A 23,050-nucleotide genomic window follows, 5' to 3' on the forward strand; every position below is an offset into this window, starting at 1 on the left:
AGTCTTACAGGACAATCTGTTTATTCCCCTTGAATTATGCTTTTGGATGCAAGTACCTCCCCGTCCCAGGTTTTATTTCTATTTGAAGAATCGTTGCATTGCAGCAACACAAAGTCTGCCTGAACCTCTCGTTCCAGCTTGTATCTTTATCAGAAGGGTACAGTATTGGGATTTACTATAAAGTGTTTTTTTTTTTTTTTTAACTGAGCCTTCTGCTTTTTTCATGGTTTTAAAGACACACATGTTTTACAAGGAATTCCCATTTTCTCACAAAGTGCCAGTTGCTTGAAAAAATATTATAAACTTCCCCCTCGGGTTCATCCATGACTTGAAACACCAAATAATAAAACCTATAGTAATACTTCAGAAAAGGGGTTCATTTGACCAATCTGTACCCCACCGGGATAAACCACATCTGGATTTGATTTGAGCATTTTACAGCACCACGGAATGTCCCTGGATTTCATTGAGCACCTAGTTTTTAGTGTATAATCACGGATACAATCTAGGGTGGTTCCCCACTGCTGTAAAATACTCCTGTGGTTTATCCTGGCACTCTATAGGTTAATCAGATCAACCCCTTAGAAAAGTTAGCAAATGCTTCAACTAAAATATATTCATTTGTGTTCATTGATGCTAATAAATCTGTCCTGTTCTGTTAGTATCAAACGCTCCAAAAGGCATTCGACTCTTATTTCCTTGGTGTTAAAATATTAAATTAGAAAAATCTATTTTCTTTTCTGCCAGTACTGCAGTGTTGTAAATCTAAGAAAGTCCTCCAGAAGCCCATGGTGCAGGCTGAGGCTTTATGTATATCAATCAACAAGGTCTTTGTCTAATGAAAGAGCGTTGGGTTTAGACTTTTTAAACTCCTCATACTTTTTCATCATTTAAATTGGCAGCTTGACCCAAGACAGTTGTGTGAATTTAACTAGATTCTAGCAATTCTTTTTAGCGCTTTCCAGATTTTTTGTTCCACTGGGGCCAAAGCAATTTATTGTTTAATTTGTATTCAGGTGTTAAGCGTTAGCCTGGTAAAATGTATGCCTTGAATTGATACCATCGTTGTCAGTCAGCAGGTGAACAGTAAAGGAGACCAACATTATAAACAGGGCTTTTTACTCCACACTATTAAGTCGCTGAAAAGTAGTTATGTTTTGCAATTATGAATTCTACCAATTCATTATGAACTATAGTTTTTTTTTTTTTGTTTTTTTTTTACTAAAGTGCATGTTGTATTTTGAGAAAACTCCATTCTTCTATGTGGGGTTATGATTCTTAACTGAATATTTACCTTCTGTCTCTGCTGAGTTGTTATGGGTAGTATGAATAGTGCTTTAACGTAACTGTTACTGATCAATGTCAGATGTGTCAAACTGGGGAAAGGCAAAAAGATCAAATATCTAAGAGGGTAGGGATATAGTTAAAAGGGTCAGAACTGCTGCTGCTGTTCTTTACTCATCTACACCAGAACCTCAAATCAAACTGCCTTTCGAGTTCAGTTTCAAGTGAGGAACTGATTTTTCTATAAACACTTGTGGAGAATTTTAGAACTCTGAAGACACTGTACATAAAGATCTATTCTAGTGCAGATATACAGCTCATGATACTGCACATATACTTGGGATTGCACTTAAGTAGAAAAATAACTCAATAGCAAAAAAGCTGTTGTACGGCCCTGCAAGAAAAAAAGTATGCAAGTGGTTTTGAAGACAGAAGCCAGCAATAACTGATAAACTACAGTGCTTGTTTTAAAAGCCATTAAGCCACAAGACAACACAGTAACTGATTTAGTGGCTATCTGAAAGCCTGGAATTGTGTATGCTGTTCTATTGGCTATGTTTCATTCTTTAAAGTCATTTAGGATTGTGTCTAAAAAGTACATAGTCCATATGTAACTACTTCTGTAATGTCAAAAAAGCCTTTAAAATAAATCTCAAATTGTAATGAAAGAAAAGGTTTTCCATCATTTAAAACTGACAACGTCCTGTTATCAAGATGTCATTCACCAAAACGTTAAAATTAATTTTCTCAAAAGCAATGAGATTTGGGTATCATTTGTTTAATTAGTTGTCTGTTTTCACAAAAACTGATTAGCGTTTATCGTGTACAACCTTACCTAAGGAAACCCAAGGTCTCCAATCACTGGTAATTGGGGTCTTTGAACACAATTAAGAAAAAGTGAGTTTAATATCCTCTGCAGTGGGCATTCTGTGTGGTAATCTTTCAATGTCATCATCTTAAGCCTAAATACTTAACTTTTACCACCGTCAATTATCAAATGATTTTTACCCTTGCTTGTTTATAACAAACGCTTTATATGAAAACCACAACATGTTCTTTAAGTCACAATATACTTAGAAACATTTAGTACTTAGAACATTTAGAAAATTACATATTTATAGAACATTTGTGGGTGGGTGTATATATATATATATATATATATATATATATATATATATATAATCTCAATTTGTACACATTTAAAAACACATTTCAGCTTTTAATTCATTAGTTGTTCATTTCCACAAAGTGTTATTTTTTGCACTGACAGACATTAAGTACAAGCCAATCACTTGACAAATGCATCTAAATAAAGATCCAAACATTTCATATTGACTTCCTTTTACAACATTCTAGATTTACAATTTACTCAAATCTACATGATTATTGCTGGAAATGGTAAAATAATATACAGTGATTTACAAACGTATGCATGCATTCTGGGGGGTGTTATAGTTTTGGAGTAATTCCAGTAATACCACTAGCTTGGTTTTAACAGGATTTATATATATATATATATATATATATATATATATATATATATATATATATATATATATATATATATATATATAAAATCAAGCAAAAAGCAACACATCCATCTCCATGTCTCTTAAGGCAGAACATATATTTGTTATTACATACTGTGTAATACTGTACATACATTGGGTGAAGCAATTGAAAGAGAATAACATTAAATAGAGTACTATATTTCCTTGCATAACTACCTTTATAAGTGACATAAGTTTACATTTTACATTTTTTACACTAATTTCTGACAATTATGTCAGTGTGCATTATACAGCATATGCTCAAACGTAAGCTATTTACATGGTAAAAAAAACCAAAAACAATGATACGCTCATTTTATATTCCTCTTGTATGGATTAGGAATGCACTTAAAATTGTAATTCTAAGTAATGAAAGACAGACTTTTCTCCTAAACTGTAAGGTGGTCAGATGACCTTCTAAAATACATCTTTTCATTACAGCATGTTAAATTGAATAACAAAAGCAAATGTTAAACACTGTATAACAGCAGCTAGTATGCTGGTACCAACTCTAAACTTGTATTCTGTTATAGGCTACATAAGGCCTTTTCTGGCTAGATTAGATCTAGAGAAAATTACACATGTCTTTTATAACTTCTTTCCCCCCCATACAGGAATTAGCATTGGTCAATACCCAACTAATGACTGGAGGAATATGGCTTTTTAATACAAAGTTATTACTGAATCTCTTTGTGTATGTGTTCAGTTTCAAACTGACACATTCCTGGTGAATCGTCAAGGCACCAAGAACTGAACAATCTAAATGCATCACTGAGTTAATTCTTTATGCAAAACAATTTGTAAAGTGTAGACCTCAGCTCTGTTTCAGCTTCTTTGATAAATCAGACCCATAGTTATTTTAAATCTCTAAATATTAGGATTAATGTATTCACATTTCTATCTTTGGCATTCAGCTAGCATGCTACCCCAAAAGGGATTAATGTTCACAAAATAACTGAGCATTTTTACTTTTATAGCAGGATAATCCTTGTTCCCAAAACTCACCACCTGTTTCACTGTATAACAAAATACTTATATTTTACTTAAACATTTTCTGTATGGCTTCTATACAACAGTACCTTTTATTAAACAGCAAAACATACAATTCCTTGAACACTAGGCTCAAATGTCTTGCATCAAATGCAGCTCTTCACAGTTCTCACATAGAACAATCTACACTGGCAAAAATATGAAAACTAGGAGTGTTTTAATAACAATAACAAACAACAAAATCCCTTTAGTGTCATTATTAACAGAGTTATGAATCATAATCGGAAGAATACATATCTTTGTACTGATATAGTATTCACAATACTTAATTCTGTGATGTTATTAGTGTAAATCTTAGTTTGTCAGCAACCCAAAGAAAATAAAATATAGTACAAGTGTATGCTTGTCTAATCTTGGCTTATAAGTACAACATTTTAAGTATGTATGTTAGTATTCAATTGTAAACTAAGACATAGTAATTTTGATTTGTAAATAAGAATATAAAAATACTGAAAATCCATTTTGAAATAGGGTTAACATTTCTCAAGATATGCCAAATGTAAACTGATTCAAGAAAAAATATATATTTACTGAACTGTGCTTCCAAGACCAACCAAATTTAGTATGGTTCATCGATCCTCTTTGCAACCTTTGTAAAAAAAGACATTTTCAGCAAAACACTACCACCTGCTGGTCTTAAAATATACCAAACATGTGCAAGCCAAATGAAAAAAAAAAAAATTCCTAAACACTTATATTTCAAAGGCACGGGAAGTCCCCAACAAAATCACCAAGCTTTACCAACACAGTCAGATTGCAAGAGTTTAGGTGCAACAGATTACTGCCAGGCTGTGTTTATCCAAATAGGAGGAGTGTTCCCATTAATACTAACATTTTATAAGAACAACAATATTGGGTACAATTTTAGATACAAGACTTGACCCCTATGCTGTTTCCTTAGTGCCGGTCCTTATAAGAACAGTATCTTCTTGGTTGCATTATTGAGGCTCACTGTATTCCAAGCAATCTTTGCTGGAAACAGTGATGTTGATGGGTGCAGTGTCTCCTTCTTCACCAGTTAATTTGGGAAGAAGGCGTTGGGAGGCTTCCAGTTGCCCTGCTGGGGTGTCAGTGGGGGAGATGGCATTCCATTTGGTGCCCCAAACAAGCAGCCCAGCTTAGGCTGTAGGTCATTCCAAACTACACTCATCTGCAGGGAATCATAGTGAACAGATTTTTTAAAAGAAGGAAAATAACATCAGCTAGTATACCTTAACGTAGGATAGATCCGAGTTATAGGTCACCTCATTTCTGGATAAGCGTGAAGGTTTAAGCCCAACCCAAACCCTTACCCTAACCCTAACCCTTGTATCATCTGCTTTTAAAGCTGAATCCTATTCATTCATACATGTGCCAGTAATAACTATAATAAATGTACCTCCTCCTGATGTGTTCTAACTGCTCTCTTATTGTTATACAAATTTGTGTGGGCCTCTCGTACATTCAGTTACGAAATAACGTGTTAAACTGCGTGCTTACCTCCCTGTGCCCCTGTATCTGGGAGTTGACAAAGGCTCCCAGGATATGGGCAGTGATCTGAAGATAAGTACATATCAACTGGGTCTCCTGGTGAAGGCAGAATAGGGAGAAATAGTTCCGAAGCTCCATTGTCACAATTGCATTCTCTTGCTGAAAGGAAAACAGACAATTGGAGGTGTATTTCAGTTCTGTGGAGTCTACACAGTGGATTCATGGTTACTTTATATGAATTCAATGAAATACTCCACACCAAGAATGAATAATAGAGGTGTTCTACAGGTATTATTGCATATTCATATTAGTATGTTTTGCATATTAGTATGTTTTTTTTAGTTAACCCTACTATACCCAATTGTTGAAATCTGTTATATTTTGTGCAGAGTTAAGAGTTCTCTGGTGTGCTCCCCCTGTACCTGTACAATACGGGACTCCAGCTGGTCCACAGACACCTGCTCCTTGCTCTGCACAGTGGCGCTCATCATCTGCCTCTTTATCACACTGTATTTCTGGAGCGCACGCTGGTGATCATGCAGAACGCCTTTCTCATGCCGTTCACATAAATCCTGCAGGCAAAATCAAACGCAGACTTAAACCCCGTGAAGATTTTCAAACAGAGCACAATGGGTAGTTTGTGAATGCAGAGGCTTCTTTGCAGTTCATTTAGCCCCACAGCACAACATGAATCCCATTAAGGCAATTAACCACAAAAAATACACCAGGTGACTTGTTCCACTATTAATGAAAGTAAAGTTCTTTAAATAAAAGTTGTAGAAGCTTGAGAATGCTTTTCTTATAGGTCAGCTTTGCCGCCACCTTATGCAGCCTTACCAATACTGGGCTTCTGTTTACTGTACATTAGACTGCCAGGTTAAACAAGGAAATCTTCCAGAACAGTCAATGACAGGACTATTGATATAAAACGGAAACTGTCCCACCAAAATGCAATTTTTTTCAAGTAACTTTGTGTTTACAAGTGGCTTTGTGTCTGCACTTCTATTTTCTAAAGAAATGTATGGAAGCTGACTTCCATTGCATAGCAGTTTGAATTACTCCAGGTTTTATTATGAAGTTATTAGGCATTCCTAGACACGTTACCTTTTCACTGTGGCTCATTAACCTGAAACTGCTATACAATTAATCGTATTTACATCCCTCTAAGATCTAACCTATTACCTACTCGAATGCTATACCAGACTTGTTCAGAAAAACCTTATACATAACACAGCAAGAGTCTTGCAGAAGGGTTATTCATAGAATGTGGTCGGCACCATTCTGGTCTTCCACTCACTTTATATGACTGTAATAAATCCAGGAAGAGATTCAGTTTTTCCACTACGTCTTCTTCCTCTCTTTTACCCTAAAAGAAAAAAAATGTAACTAAAAAGGCACCCAGTTTAGTTTTAATTAGCAAATGAGAAAACTGCATTTTAAATTAAACATGGCAAAAGATGTACTTCTGTGGCCAACCAGTAGCAGAACAAGGCTTTTCTATTCTAGAAGCAAACACAGTTTAAAGTGGCAGGTCTTGCCACAATACAATGACAACTGGGTATATAACACCAATTAATTACTCATTTGCATTTGTTAACACACAACCCTATTTTATATTCTGATGGTAAAACAGAGGCGATTATTTATGGGGGTTTAAGAGTTTAAAGTCAATGAATATTAGTAGTCTGAGATTCAGATTCATCTTTTAAATAGGTAACCTGTAATATTACAGAGAAAGGCATTTATACAATACTTTTTTTATACTGTATTTATTCAAAATATTTAACCTGGATGAAAGCTGTTGAGATGAATCACCTCGTTTACAAGGATGTCCAGGGAAGATCACAGGGAGTATCAGAGCATATTCAAATATTCCATTTCATGGTACATCATCATTTCACTGTATAAATAGCTTATTGGAAAACCATTGAACTGAACGCTGAAATTGAACGTTTGCGGATTTTAAAAAACTGACACTAGTAAAACACTGCGCCATTACAGCATTTGCTAAGAGAACACTATGGTAAAATGCTTCTCTGCTGTTTTACTCACCTGTTGTGCTGCTTTGTCAGCCAGTAGAGCAAACTCCACCGAGAGCCCTTTCAGAGACTGCCTCATGGTGCCCCAAGTGTTGTTGTTTGTGGAAGCCCAGGACAGCACTGGCATGGTGTCCGAGCCCAGGGAACTGCAAATGTCAAAGACATCTCCCAGTCATTCCATGGGAAACACTACAGAGACTGCAACAATTCATGCACTTGAGAGTTCTGGGCTTCAGAAATCAGATCGATTACTAAGATTTGAAAAGACCCAGAGTCTGAATGTTTTGGCCTGTTTGGAAGCCATTGAATAATAGTAAAGTGTCTAACCACTATTTTTTATTATTATTATTATTATTATTATTATTATTATTATTATTATTATTATTACTTTAAATGGTTAGTTTTGTTGAATTCAAAAGAGCAAATTGATCTTGGGGGTGGGGGGATATTCTGGCATGTTAAAGTTGCAAATGGTTTGTAATGGCAAATCTTCTTTGCTTATCTTGTATTAACAATAATAATGACAAGCCAAAACAAACATTTGGAAAGTCTTTAAGGTATGTATCTGCTTCACTCAAAAGTACAGAGAAAGCACCACCAAGTGACCAAGGCCATTCCTCCCCCAACCTCAAAACAGCACTCAGCCTCACTGCCTGCCTTCTACCTGCCTCAGTTCCCTCCCAAACATCAGCAGATCCGTGGCGGTCTCCACTGAACGCACAGCCATCCTCTCCGCCCGGTCCCGCAGCTTCTGGAAGCTGTTGAAGATGTTTCGGATCATCTCCCTGCTGGAAGAAAACTTGGCTTGGATATCACCTGGAAGGTATTCCTGCAACAGAGTAATCACAATGCAATTATGCAGATCACTATTATTATTATTATTATTATTATTATTATTATTATTATTATTATTATTATTATTATTATTATTATTATTATTATTATTTAATTTATTTTCTCTGTACAGGATTTAGTATTACAAATGATACATTGTTGGTCTTATTGCTACTTGTAGAACTGTAGAAGTTTCTTTAATGTTATGCAGGAAGAGCTGGGGAGTTGGGAGTGTCTGGTTCCTGCAAAGAGAATATGTACCTTGGCCTGTGTTGCTATTTTACATGTCATGAATTCATCCCCAGCTGTCTTGAATGACTCACGCAGTTTGTTTTGTACATCCTAGTTGTAAAAACAAAACAAAAACAAATAAATGAACAAACAGAAAATCAGTCGAAACTCATATGATATCACTATATGAATATTTTTTCATTTTACCCCATTTTACAAAAAACACAGACAAGAAACTACAGAGAAATCTGCAATACAAGCATAGTCAGAATCATAGTTTCAATAAAGTATAAAAGCATTTTGGGCTGTGACATAAATAGCCAACTGAGGAGAACTTAATTACACAAAAGGTATTAGGAGTCTCCAGTGCCGTTATGCTCCTCAGTTTTAATTATGTTGAAATAAGCAAGTGCAGGGGACATGGTGACAGCACTGGGTAGGGTTGATCTGACCTCATTAACCTCCTACATAATTCACTTAAAATTACCTGGCAGGTCTTCCAGAGCCGCTCATCCAGTCAGTGGATATGCATACATTAATTTTAGTGATACACAACACAATGAGTGCAATTTTTAATAAAGGCATCGCCTCTGAATTAGATTATACACCTGAGATTTCTGGCAGCACATGCTGCTTACTGTATGCCACAGAGTATTTTAAAGAACATGTCATTTAAAAATAACACAATCACGAGCGGTATGGTAAATCCAGAGGACTTTGCAAATGTCTGCATCTTAAGAAACTGTGAATGTACACCCCTTTGGCTTCAATCTATTACCATGCCCAATTGTTAATTATAATAAGCATGTCATTGCCGTTGCTCAGATATACAAGGTAAGCCCTACATCATTAAACATAATTATATATGGCATGTTTAGGACTGATCACATTTTTTTTTGTTCACAGAAACAGCATGCAATGTAGCTTCTGCATTGTGAGAAGAATAAGGTGCCATGCTTTCACCTGATTATTGTTAAGCTACTTACTGAACCACTGAAAGTCAAGAAGATTTTTATGAGTCCATCCTCTGAGAAGAAAGGGTGTCGTGCCACCAGGTTAATGAAACGCCCAAGAGCTCTCCTCCGACCCTCAATAAACTCCCGGTCAGTCGTAGATGTCAAGACTGGAGGAGTAGTAAAGAAACAGAAAAAAAGAGTTACATTTTCTCATAGTCATGTTCTAAAGAAATAAAGCAATTCCAAGTCATATTTAAAAAAATAAATAAATAGGAACACTACAAAGTTATATAGACCATCAATACGCAACAGGTAAGTTAAAAAAAGTCGGCGAAATTGGCGTTTCCCGTTCTGGTGAGTTGCTTCACCATTCTGTTAAATAATTTTGTGCGTGTCTTGGATATTGCTCCTGTACATGTATTCATGACGCGTGTAGGGGTGCTGTGTTAATTTAGTCAGACACTTAGTTTATTAACATTAGTTTGTCTGTTACTTTATTATAGTTTATTAACAAACATTAGCCTATTGCTTTTCTCTTACGTATTCTGTTCATTTCATATGTTGATGCACGTGCGCCATGGCAAGTAATCCATATTTATTTATTGATTCATATTGTGTCAGTAGTGAACTCCGTCTTAGAGAACACTTGGGCTAAGAGAATACTCTGCTTGCTTCCCTAAGGCTGTTGTCTTAGCCAGAGACAACTGTACATTATTTCACATAACATTGTGATGGAAATGTTTCTCTCAGAATTTGTACGTCATTTGAATTCCCCTCATCAACTTTCTGAAAAGCTACACCTGAATGCCCCTACACAACCATGTGCAACTATGAACTACTCAGTTCCCTTTTTACAAAACAATGCAAAAATCCCCTTATATTTACTATGACATAAAACAAGTACTTAAAATAGCTTTATTGGCTTTTCCTTGCTGAAGCCAAGACATCATTGTTTTAATCCCCTGCTCTAACAACTTAGGCTATTTCCTTTAACTTCTACTCAGTCCCAAACTTACGAGCACAACTCTATATGGAAAGCGGAATAGCAAATTCTCAATAGATTTGAAATAGAACAATAAAATGACACAGCAGTTCGTTGTGACAGCCGTTTCACTTTTCTTCTCTTTCTGTTATTTTTGTGTTTTTGGAACTCCCAGAATCTCCTGTTTTTCAAGTTGCCTTCTTCCAACAGCACCCTAACAAAAACAAACAACAGGCAACAAATTGGATTGACAGAAAAGGTCACATATTTACCTCCCTTTAGCATCCTTTTGGGTGGGAGTGCTGGCACCATTCTGTAGGCAAACCTCTGTAGCAGAAGCTCATGAAACACATCAAAATCACTGTATCTGCGGTAAACCGAGGCTTGGAAACGCTGCAAAACAAGAACAAGAGTCAACTGCATGCATGTAAATTTCTTCCGAACATAATGTAGAAATGACATTCAGAGTAGGGCAATCAGATTATATATATATATATATATATATATATATATATATATGGTTCACAGCATAACACAGTGGAAGAATCATGTAGTAATTGTAAGACAGTATTGCCACGTGTGAAAACTTTAACAATAAAGCCGAAATTAAAATACTTTAATTTGCTTCAAAATATTTTCCAACTGGGGCTCACGAGTGGCGCATCCAGTAAAGGCGCTCCTTGTGGAGTGCAGGATGTGCCCTATAGTCTGGACGTCGCGAGTTCGAGTCCAGGCTATTCCTTTGCCGACCGAGGACAGGAGCTTCCAGGGGGCGGTGCTCAATTGGCCAAGCACCGCCCGTCTGTAGGGAGGGCTAGGTCGGCCAGGGTGTCCTCGGCTCACCGCGCACCAGCAACCCCTGTAGTCTGGCCGGGCGCCTGCGGGCTTGCCTGTAAGCTGCCCGAGAGCTGCGTTGTCCTCCGACGCTGTAGCTCTTGGGTGGCTGCATGGTGAGTCCGCAGTGTGGAAAAAAGCAGTCGGCTGACAGCATACGCTTCGGAGGACAGAGTGTTTTCGTCTTCACCCCCCGAGTCAGCGCAGAGGTGGTAGCGGTGAGCTGAGCCTAAAAATAATTGGCATTTCCAAATGGAGGAGAAAATAATGAAAAAATAATTGGCAATGACTAAATTAAAAAAAATATATATATATATATATATATTTCCAACTGGTTAACAGACTAGCAAGCACTGGCAAAATACCTGCACGTTGGATGTCTTCAGTAACAGTTGTATCTATCAATCAATCAAACATTTTGTTTCAGACTTTCTAACAAGTCTGGCATAAAAAATGTTGGCTGTTAATTTAAAAAAGTAACACAAAAATGCTTAACATAAAAAAGAAGTCATACTACAAGTATTTCTGGGGAAAAATCGGTAGTATTTCTTGCCCAACTCACGTAATAACTCGGAAAAGCATGGAAACACCCCCTTTTTCACCCCATGGCACCGATATGGAATTCTAGGTTTTACAGCATTGAACTTTGTTCCAAAGATTTAAATAAGATGTTCCAGAGTCATTTACTGGAGTCAGCTGCCACCTTGTACATTACCATGTCTTTCAATTTGAACAATTATTACCTTTTATTCAGAGCCTGGCTTATTTCTCAAGAAGATATAGCACGGTCCACAACTTGTTTCTGGGAGCAACCGTTTAACAAATAACCAACTGACTGTTCAATTTTAAATGCATTCTTACATGCTTTCCGTAGAACGCCAACCTTCAATGAGACTACTACTGTCAACATAATAGAATGTCCTTAGCAAGAAGCAAGCATACAGACTTGCTTTTACCTCGATAACACCAATGTAGGGTAAAAATAAAATATCTATTTGTATTGCAACACTCTTCTCAAAGAGATTACCAATCCACTCTCCCAGAGCATTGCTGGTGTGCTGGCTGTACCTGACTGGTGATCTCATATTCCACGTGCTTGAGAAAAAGCCCTTTCTTCTCAGGAATGAGCTCCACCTGCACAGTGTCGATATCCAGCAGCTCTGCCAGGGTCTGTGACAGGAGGAGAGGGTTTCCGGAGGCCGGCTGCATTCGAAGTGCTTGTAGATCTCCCAGACTGGGCTTTGGAAACTCTACCAAACGAACACAAATATTATGTAGCATTTTGGAACAGATGAGATCACTTGAAAAGACCATGTAAATGCATGCAAAACAAACTTCACCTTTATGTAATGCTTAGAACTGCCAAACAATTTAAAAATGACACAATGCCTGTCTAGAAATTTTGCAATATGTTGTTTGCTTAATATTTGCTTAGCGTCATGTGCAGGCGAAGTCATTCTTAGGGCTGTGTTGGAAGGTTCGTTCGCTGTCTAGCTAGGAATTCGAAGATAGTTTTAAACCTTCGAAGGTTTGTCAGGTGACATTCAGGCACTGTGTGCTTTTTTTTCTTTTTCTTCTGTTAACAGAAACCATTTGACAATTTGTGAATACTATAAATCACACATTAAATATCACGCATGCAAAATTCGATTTTGATTTATATAATGCATATCACTTAAACAAAAGTTGTTGTATTAAAATTCACTACCAAATCATTATACATAGCAACTCTATATGGCGCCGCTGCCGTGTATGCGTGTATGGAGCAGTGTATATTCCAAAGCACTGGAGGGTACCTATAGCGGTTGTACTGCTTCAGTAAAATATGTACCGAATGCCTAGTGTACAAGACAGTGTAAGATAAGTGCTATGGTAGAATATGTTTGAAACATACTAAATATACTTCAACACTAATAATTTAAATTTTGAAAACTGAGCACCATCCGCCCCTCCCCCTTCCAGCTCGTGCTATCCAGAAGCAAACCTTTCATTTCTTCATTTACCATCACGACAGCAAAGCGTTTTATAGCGTAAGCTGTATTGAAAGAAATGTCTCAAAACCCCTCTGCTGTTTGGGATTTTTTTGTTAAATGCATTATAGCTTCGTACTTGGCTTCCTGTAGTTCTGCTTTTATTCGTTCTGAATCTTATTAGAAGTACCCGAGAATACTGTGGCTATTGACAAGCGATTGCATAACATGCTGTCATAGTCAGAAATCAGAGAAAGTAATTCCACATAATTACCTCTGTTTGAGGACCTGGTGCTTTCGCCATGCCCTCTGAATGCCAGTTCTTGTTTGCCAAGGTAAACAACAGAATCAATCAAGCGTTTAAGAACCTCACAATTTTGTGATGTATTGTATCCCTGTGCTTCTGCTCATCCAGTTGAACACCAATCTGGGTTTTGATTGTTACAGTGTTACAGGGGCTCGCAAGTGACTTTGGGAACGCTCATGTTTTAGTGCTGACTTGATAGACATCCTAGATTGCTGTAGCTAGTGCTGTTCCATATCGCCTTTTCTGTACTGAACAAAAGACAGTTCCAGCAGTGTAATGTTTTTAATTGACAGCTACCAGTAAGCCACGGATACCTTTAATAATTTGTATTTTGGAAGTGGCGAGTATATCCCTTCCCTTCCTGTGTCAGTTCAGGTATTTGTGGTGTATACCTCCCTTTTTTTTTTTGTTAACAATCTCCAATTTTTCTGAGAAAGTTCTTCTTGAAAATCGATTCGGAACTAAATCTACTACGATGTCGCCATTGTCTGATGGCTTTTTTTTTTTAATTTGTAAAAAGCAATTCTAAATATTACTTCAAAGTTCTCAATATAATTCTCAATAACAGCCTCTATAACATTAGCAATATCGCTATTCTTACACCACTTACCCTAACATATTTATGTCCCGCCTCTGCTCACTAATGATTGGACAGCTGCAAAACCAGGTTAGATCATTTACTTTCCCATTGGTTAAACTCACAAGACCTTCAACTGAAAGTGAGAATACCTTCAACGGCGTATGTCCCGGCTCTGCTCACTCATGACTGGACGACTGCATAACAAGGGGCAGATCTTTGACTCTCCCATTGGTTAACCCTACTCAAGACCTTCAACTGTTTATGTCCTGCCTCCGTTCACATATGATTGGACTGCCGCAGAGAAAATGCAGATATTCTATTGGTTGATGTGATTTTATATAAAAAAATATATATTCTGCATGATTCAATTGTAAAAAATGTTTATCTGCGATCAACTCTTTAGTTGATTAATCGAAGCAGCCGTAATATAAACCAAACAGAGTCCATTAAAAAAACAGTTCAAATTGCATGAATATTATGGAACACTAAATAAAAATGTAACAAATATGTATATTTATTCAGCCACTTTCCCCAGTGAGTTTAAGGCATCAGAATTCTAGGTTTCAGCATGGTTTACAGGAAACAATGTTTTTCACAAAGGCAGTCTTGCATATTGGGAGCACCTGTAAAAACAGTGAGGCTCAGAAAGAGACTATGAACCGAGGGGCTAAAATCAGAATTGGTTTGAAAACAAGCACCATACTTAAGTAAAACACTCATAGTTAACACAAACACAAATAAATTACATTTTCTGCAGAGTTTTTACTTCTTTAAATAAGATCAATCCTTTCATTGCAGCAAAGTATGGTCCCTTGCATCACACATTACCAGACATTTACACAAGTGTGAACTACATAGTGCATGTTTGTTTTGTTCCATTTTTAGTCCTACCATAGTAAATGTTACTTGGAAATAAAATACAACAGAACTAAAACACAAGCCACTCATTTTAATTCAGGAAGGCAAGAGATTAAAGGTTCTGTCAAAACAAAAAGCAAGCAAAATTGTGCTGAGCCATTCATTTTCTGGTGGAGGAAAGTACAGATTCAGGAAAAAATAAATCAAAGCGTTGAGTGGATGAAAGCCAAGAAAGACAATCATGCATTATGTCCACTTAAGTATTTATGCTAACTTTAACTTTTCCATTATATTAGAGCCATTTAATACTTGCATTAAAATTAGTTTTAACAACTCCAGGTTACAATAAAAAGCACTTTGTATTTATCATGTATGGTAGTTTGTAACTTTCTTTTTTCTCAGTTAATGATCTGTAACACTCCCTATTATAATAGTTCAAATAAAGACATCAATGTCAAGCAATTTAACATCACTCCCGTGCTGTAATACCTTGGGTGAAGTTTTCCAGGAGTTTGGGACTCGGGTGCTTCCCTTTCTGAGCCAAAGCAATCAGGGCCAAGGCTTTGTACAGTGTCAGCTTGGACAGGAAACCCTCCTTACAGTCCAAATGTTCTGCAATCTAGAAAAAAAAATTAAAAATGAATGACACAAATAATCTTTGATGGCCTTTTGATTTGCCCTGACTTAAAAGGTTTATCACCCCATACAAAAAAAACAAAAAACATACCTTAAATGTTTAAAAGGGAGAAAGCTTGGGTGCTTAGAGCTGAAACTACTTTTTGGGGATGTAAAGAAACTGGGTAGCCAACAAAGTCTGGTTTCTAGAGCATACAGGAGGGTAAACAAGATGAATCCTGTGATGAACTTCCCAGATCTCTAATTTTAGTGTGCATTTATACCTAACTGTGGGACACTGTAGCTTTAAGCAGTGCTTCTTTTAAGTGATCTAATATACCTTATACTCCCATCCATTTAACCTAATGCAGTAATTCTGGGAATCTTCCTCTTTTATTGCTGTGATTAATTTGTACTACCTCAAGTGCCCTACCTGGCTGTGATACCACATTCCAGTGTATTCCTGGTCTAATTCGGATTTTCCTTGGAGCAGTTAATGAAAACTAGCAAAACACACACTTTCTCTGGGTTGCTTTGTAAAAAGTGATCACAAAATTGTTTTCAAGTTTGTCACAGCTATTTACACTTGGGAAGGGAAGCTATTTTTTCAGGCCTCCTTTTTGCTTCAGGCCTTCCTGTGCTAAAACAAAAAAAAAAAAAGCACTGACTTTTCTTGTTCGTTCAGTATGCAGCACTTATTATCTTCAATCCACTTGCAAGCATTGCTGATACTGCTTGTTTCTTTAGGCTGCTGTCAGCTGGAAACCCTTTATTGAAATACAGTTGTGCTCTGTTTCCAGGATTTGCCATCAAGACCCTTACAGTACTCTTAAGCACTATTCTAACACTTTGTGTGTGTCTCACTTTCTTGATCCATATTCACACACAGAAAAGATATGTCATACCATCAGATATCAGAAAACTATTCTTGATCTTTCCCATTTTTAATAGGGTGGTGAAGGTTGTGTTTTTCTACCTGATTCTGTACGGCGACTGGCAGGTCTGTCTTCCTCAGCAACCTCTGAAACACATCAGTTTGCACATGATCCTCCTGCTTACAGCGGATAGCCTCATACACCTCCCTGTAATAGGGAGGTACAGAACCTAGGAGAAAAAAACAGGTTTATGACTCCAAACAATTTGTGCATGATCTTTTACACCTACTAGAACAGAAGTGACCTGAAATTAAAATGATATTAATTAAAAAGAGATCCCTGACAAATCCCCGTTCTACCGTCCGCCACTCGACCTACTGGTATATATTTGCCTTAAGCTAATACCTACAACATTTTTTGATCTGCAGATGACGTTCAGTTCAATATTATTCCGTGACTTGACATGTGTTTAAGATATGTTTATTTTACTGCAACAACAACTTTTACTGTATAAAACAAATATGTTATGAGGGCACAGTGGCAGGCAGTCTACAGCGAAGAGTAATTGCAAAAACACTCTACTGAATATAAGAAAAACATTAGCGCTGGAAAACACCACGAACCCCACAATCTTGGCAGTTCATTTGCAATTAATATTTTAAAACGCCAAGAACTGAAAGAGGTTGTTAGTTTGGCTTGACTTAGCTTGCTATCTTCAGTGCGCCTTCAACGCGGGTACACTAGTGGAACTAAATACAAACTAATTAAAAGAAAAAAAGAGACCATTCAAAACAAATCGTTTTTCGCCTCTGTAACTTTTAATTAATTGTCTAGTGTCAACGCCATCCTTCATATGGAAAACTTTTTTTCTGCTGCTGTTCTTGCTGACAAAATTATAAAAGTAATCTTACCACGATATCTTAACACTGCGGACAGTAACTTACAATACGTACAAAATACAGTTTCCACCCACCACCGCGTATTACATAATGCTATGAATATACAGATGTAAGTCTATTAACACACTATGTATGTTTTTACCTTCATTGATCACCACCTCCATAACGCAGGCTGTCATGTGAGCTGATTGAACTCCACGTGATGTCCTGGTGAAACCCAAAGGACAATCCCAACAGCTGATTGCGGACAATAGAATAGTAACTCGGAGTAAAAATCCCTGTCGGAGAATTCCTAGAGCGCATAAGAACTGCTCCTATCCAGAGCTGACTAACATTTAAACATCTTTATGCTTTCCTGTTCATAAAACCATTGCATCTGTATGCAATCTGCAGAAAAAAATCACAAGACACCTCCCACGCAGAAAAGGGATTTTTCTGTTTCTCCAGCAACGCTATGATAAATGTAGGGGGTTTCCCATAGGGGACTTCTGTGATTAAAAGCATATTAGTTTTTTTTGTTTGTTTGTTTTGTTTTTGTATTTCACATTACCTGTACTTAAAATGGTTATTTTAGATTACCGGTATTTCAAAATCATGTACTAATGTCTTAGAATGCAGCCGAAGAGCATGCGTTGTCTAAGAGTGTAATAGTCCACAACAAACTCCAAGTTTGAATTTGGTCGTCCCAAAGAATGGGGGTGTTTTTGGTTGCTATTGACTACTTAAAACAGTGGCTGCGTTCACGATACGCAGGCTTTGCTAAGTCTGCAAAGATTCTGAAAATTAATTGGCTACTTGCTCCGGTTGACAGAATGACAAGAACGCACCCAGTTTTTGTTTGATTTTTAACATTGTGATTTTTTAATAATGCTATGCATGGTTTTTATAAGTTAGAGATATGCTGCATATCTTTGTACTGGTATAGCAGTACTCATTAGAAGTCAGCTATGAAATTTAAACTACAGTAGTTATGCACATATGTAATTTGCTGACGTATAACTGTAATGTCAGTCACAGATGAAGAACTTGAAGATTTGGTAAGTTAGTTATTTCCTGTAAATAGTCAAGAAAGTTATTGATTGTGGTTTATATTGACATTATGTAGCTTGCATGCAGGTTCAAGTTGAATAAAGATTAACTATGTTTCATGTGACGTTCCAAGTTATTTCAGTCAACCTGGTGCCTAAATCATACTATAAAATGATAGCCCAATTCAACTTTATATAACTCACCTCTTAAAGCTTGGTGAATAGGACCTGTGTATTTATACTGCATTAACCATAAACATTAACCTTATCAACTAAAAATCTACCTTTTTTGCTTTTCATTACTGTATGAATTTATATTTAAAAAAAGAATCCTATTTATATTCCTATGTGATTGAACGTTGATGTGTGGAAACCAATTGAAGATGTTAATGTATAACCAGTGTGTAGATGAGTTATAAAAGTCTTTCTTTACATTTAAAGGGTGAAGATGGAATTTCAATAGTTACTTATGAATCTGAGGCCGAAATGGTAAAGATTTGCATTGTGACTAAATATCAGTTAACTTAATTTCCATTCAATCCTAGAAACTAGAACTGTTTTCCTGCAGTATAATTGATAATTGAAATGTGTTTGTGGTCATTTACTTGATGGCTTTTTCACATGCATCTTGTAGTGCAAATTGTTAGCTTTAAGTACTTAACTATATATATATATATATAGGATATGTTCCTAGAACCACTGACTACAAAGAGAAAGAGGACATGTATGACGGGATCATTGAACTCAAAAAGATAAGCACTGTAACACTTTCAGTTAAGAATTACAAAGGAAACTCTTGCAGGATGAACTCTGTCCTTAAGCAGCATTCAAAACATGTTTTCATTTTTCATCTTGCCAAGAATGTGAAAGTCATAATAGTGTAAACAGTATTCATCTGGTGAATATTTTACAAAGGTGCAGTGCACTCTGGAAGTGGTGGTGGCGCTGGCAGCGGTAATGCTGCCCTCAATGCAGGACACTCCGGTGGTAGCAGAGGCGCTGGGCACTCTGGACATGGCATTAGCGCTGGCAGCAATGATATAAGAGAATGATAAAGCAGGAGTTGTGATTCTTATAGCTTGTGACTAATAAAACATCTTATTGTACAACAGCGTGAATGCTGAGCAGTTGTGTTGCTAGAAGGCTAGTTTGTGTACGTGCATAGTTTTTACTATGATATGTTTTTTGTGACTCCAGAAACTAGCAGGATAGAAATATCAATAAATCATTATTGAAAATCATTTGCTTGCCATTAGTCTGAAATCAATGATTTGTCCATTTAACAAACTTACCATTTTCATGGACGGGCTAAGTGGTATTTGATTTCATGTGTTCTTCAAAAATAAACTACCCATTCTTGTTTACAGTGCTAGAGAGCTTCTTCTTCTTGGGATGCTGGGTGCAGGTCCCGTCTCAGTCCTGAACAGGATCAGAGAAACACACCATCTCAACCCTCGTCAGCACGCTCTGAACAGCGCCAAAAACAGAAGCAGGAAAAGGCGGCCTGGGCCATACAAAAATACTGGCACCTGTATAAAGATAAGGTGAGGCTGACATCTTTCAGTAATCAAATCATGTCTTTACGGTGTTGCCTGGTGTTTCTCATAATGATCTCGAAATTGCTGATTTAAAATGTTTTACATAGAGAGAGAGATACATGGTATATAGATGTAAATAAGTACCATATATTTGACTCACATATGTGGACAGAAGCACAATTCACAAAAGTGCAACATATATTTTCATTTTATTTATTGCAATGCAGATATACTGCAGAAGCTATAATGTGTTTTCTAAGTAGGGTTTAGGAAACCAGTGATTTAGTACTATATGTCATTGTGAATATTCATATGTTTGTTTGTTTGTTTTCCCCAGAATGAAGATGAAGATTCAGATGAGGTGAGTGTTGTACAACTCTCTAATATCTTTAGTCTTTAAAATGTAATACTCTCCTTAAGGTACATACAAAAAGAACAGATTAAGTTGTCATAATGATGAAGCTTACATTAGCCAGCAGTACCCCTACAGGCAACAGCTACGGTAATATATTTATGAACGGCAATGACTTTCTATGAAATGTGTTGTCTGGCAGTAGCAAAGATTTTAGATTCTAGGACGTTGTTGTGATTCAGTCTGCTCTGAGAGGACATTTGACCCTGCAAAAGCAACTGGGGCCTGAAAGATTTAGAACGTAAAGGGTTCAAGATAATTCGACTTGTTTTGTATAGTGTATATTTTAAGAAAGAAGTTATTTTAATGTTAAAAAGGTCTGATTTGTGACAAGAAAACAAACTGAGTCACTTTTATACAGGAAGTGTTCACAAAACTCAGAACACCTGTTCTTTTTTTCAAATTGTAAATAGTGATTTTCTGGTATTGCTGTACTTCAGTGGCTTGAGAGCATTGCAGTACCCAGCAACAGCCACAAGAGGGCTTCAAGTACTGTATAATCTGGACCTAAGACAGTACAGTGCAACAGTGCACTAGATATCCTTCTTTTGTTGGAAGTATGTTATGATAATTAAGTCTTGTTATAGCTGCTGCTGACTGGTTGTTTTCAGAGTCCACGTGCAGTGAGAAGTAGCAGTGCTTACAGCCTGTCCCCCGCTGATGAAGACAGAGACGAAGCTGTGACGTTACTCCAGTCTGCATTCAGGGGTCACCTTGCACGTTCGGGACAGGTGGGCAACCGGTGAGATAGCTGAGAAATATAAAGATATATGTTAATATGTAATATAGGGGTTTTTTTGTTGTTTTTTTTTTACAGTTGCAAGAAATATTTTTGAACAAACTCAACTTAACTGAGTGTTGTAAACTTTGCCTTGCCTTGTCCCTAGGTCTTCTGATTCCAAGGTTATAGTTAAAATTTTGTGACAGATCTTTTGAAAGCTGTGGCAATTAGAGATGATGAAGAGATAGAAGAAGATCTGACAGTGGTTACTAGTGATAAAGATAAAGAGTTGGAGACAAAGGGATCAAGACAGCATACACCCCCATCCAACAGGAGGCCTTTCTCAGCTATGAATAATAATGGCGTGAACAAAAAGTATTCCTAGTCCTCTATCTGAGATCTCAGAAGCAAGGGCTTTTTCTGCTTGCTGTGATCATTTGGACTTCTGCAGAAGTGCTGGGGCTGTAGTTCCAACTGCATTTTTTCCAATCTAATAAATATACTCAACCTCTGATTTTGTATTGTATCCAATTGCTATTGTCTATTTATTTAGGTTTATGACTTTTAGAATCTTAACTGAATCCCAAATATCTGTGTTTAATTTGGCCAATTCAATTTTTATATTTGAACCTGTTTTTTCAAAGTTTGGTATTATTTTGAGTAAATCTCTCATAATAAAGAGCAAATAGATTTGTGCATATTAACGTAGACAACATCATTTCAAATGCGATCCAATGGTTACGTCTTACAATTTTTTTTTTTTTTCTGGCAACTGTTGAATGAACGAACTAAGTGTAACATTGAGATGCAATTCTTACCAAGTTGTTCAAGTCCAAACAGTTTTGATGTTGATATTGACCAATAAAATGTAGGAAAGTACTGTATATCTTTCCCTTAAGAGTTCATTCAATTTAAATCAGCAACAGCAAAGGAGGAATTGAAAATGTTCTACTTTTTAACAGCACAATCTAGTCAGTACCAGCCTAAGGCTCTCCCTGTTCAGCCATCTAACGACCATGACTCAGACGACTCTGATGACATCATTGTTTCACCAGACGACTCTAATGACATGATTGTCACCAGACGACTCTGATGACATCATTGTCACCAGACGACTCTGATGACATCATTGTTTCACCAGACGACTCTGATGACATCATTGTAATATACCTGTTCTACAACCCTAATTAACTACACTTCCATATATAGAAATAAAACCCCTAAACATGCTACAACATAAGTACAAAATTATAAGAAGGAAGGCACTGGGCTGTATTTTAAATATCGAAAAAGTGGCAAATCTAAATGCTGCAGGCCGGTTTTGACTTTTTGGATGACAGTACCGCAATACAGTAGTTTTATGCATTTTTAACAAAATATAAAGCACTAATTGACTGAGCATTTAAAAATAGGTTTGTAACTTTTTCCTTCCACTATTTAGGTATCATATTTTTACTATTTATCTTTTATATTAAAGGTCTGGATTTTAAGTGCTGTTACTGGAAATTGACATCACATTCTTTATAAATATATAAACTACTAGCAATCCTTAAGTGTCCACTGCACACTGTACATGTGAATAAAAGCTGCTGATAATGTGAATTCCTCTGTACTTCTCTGGAGCCTTCAAATGGGCACCTTCCATCCTCGGTGTTTTGACGACTAGCCTATGACACCTCAAGAGGGCTTGACGGTGATTCTGGCGTCCCAGTATCAATTATTATTAACCCATCTGAAATGTGACAGAAATTAGTTTATTAATTAATTTATTTTAATTTTAGCAATGTAACAAAGCCTATCAACACTGCCATGGCTTCCCCCAAAGACCCAGTGGGTAGATCAGAAATGTAACAAATTGCCATCAACATCGGTTGTCCATTTGACATAACTGAGAAATGCACTTCATAGCACATTCAAGTATGCTGTGGGTATTTCAGAGTCAAGTTGTGCATACTAATGTGCTCTTCCCATGGCTAACTCCATTAATGTAATGCAGCCTTAGTAATGCCTATAACTG

The 23,050-nt window shown here is 36.7% G+C and overlaps 1 protein-coding gene and 1 long non-coding RNA gene across 3 annotated transcripts; one reads left to right on the forward strand and one right to left on the reverse strand.

Annotated features, from left to right (window-relative positions):
- Positions 1-171: 171 nt before the first annotated feature.
- Positions 172-17,753, reverse strand: LOC117431222 (sorting nexin-8-like). Its single transcript, XM_034051960.3, has 13 exons — positions 17,477-17,753; positions 16,537-16,664; positions 15,435-15,564; positions 12,299-12,480; positions 10,669-10,789; positions 9,445-9,581; positions 8,489-8,569; positions 8,062-8,222; positions 7,407-7,539; positions 6,652-6,720; positions 5,777-5,926; positions 5,364-5,513; positions 172-5,034 (listed from the first exon to the last, which is right to left on the reverse strand). Exons 1-13 carry the CDS (start codon positions 17,511-17,513, stop codon positions 4,903-4,905), a joined length of 1,611 nt encoding a protein of 536 aa, XP_033907851.1. The 5' UTR covers positions 17,514-17,753; the 3' UTR covers positions 172-4,902.
- A 304-nt stretch (positions 17,754-18,057) lies between these two features.
- LOC131699400 (uncharacterized) lies at positions 18,058-22,658 on the forward strand. Of its 2 annotated transcripts, XR_009308108.1 has the most exons (6): positions 18,058-18,371; positions 18,804-18,851; positions 19,730-19,906; positions 20,238-20,261; positions 20,924-21,054; positions 21,200-22,658. It is a non-coding gene; the product is annotated as an uncharacterized LOC131699400 (long non-coding RNA). The 2 variants fall into 2 exon arrangements; XR_009308107.1 differs by lacking the exon at positions 18,804-18,851 and having other exon boundaries at positions 21,200-22,657.
- The last annotated feature ends 392 nt before the right edge of the window (positions 22,659-23,050 follow it).

Source organism: Acipenser ruthenus, chromosome 22 (genome assembly GCF_902713425.1).
Source record: "Acipenser ruthenus chromosome 22, fAciRut3.2 maternal haplotype, whole genome shotgun sequence".
NCBI lineage: Eukaryota > Metazoa > Chordata > Actinopteri > Acipenseriformes > Acipenseridae > Acipenser > Acipenser ruthenus.

What these genes read in the sequence shown, in the direction of transcription:
- LOC117431222 (XM_034051960.3), bottom strand. Translation starts at nt 17,513, where the DNA reads ATGACAGCCTGCGTTATGGAGGTGGTGATCAATGAAG. An exon ending in CAGTCGCCGTACAGAATCAG is followed by an intron (nt 15,565 to 16,536) that starts GTAGAAAAACAC and finishes TTTTTTTTCTAG; the next exon opens with ATTGCAGAACATTTGGACTG. An exon ending in AATATGAGATCACCAGTCAG is followed by an intron (nt 10,790 to 12,298) that starts GTACAGCCAGCA and finishes CTTGTTTTGCAG; the next exon opens with CGTTTCCAAGCCTCGGTTTA.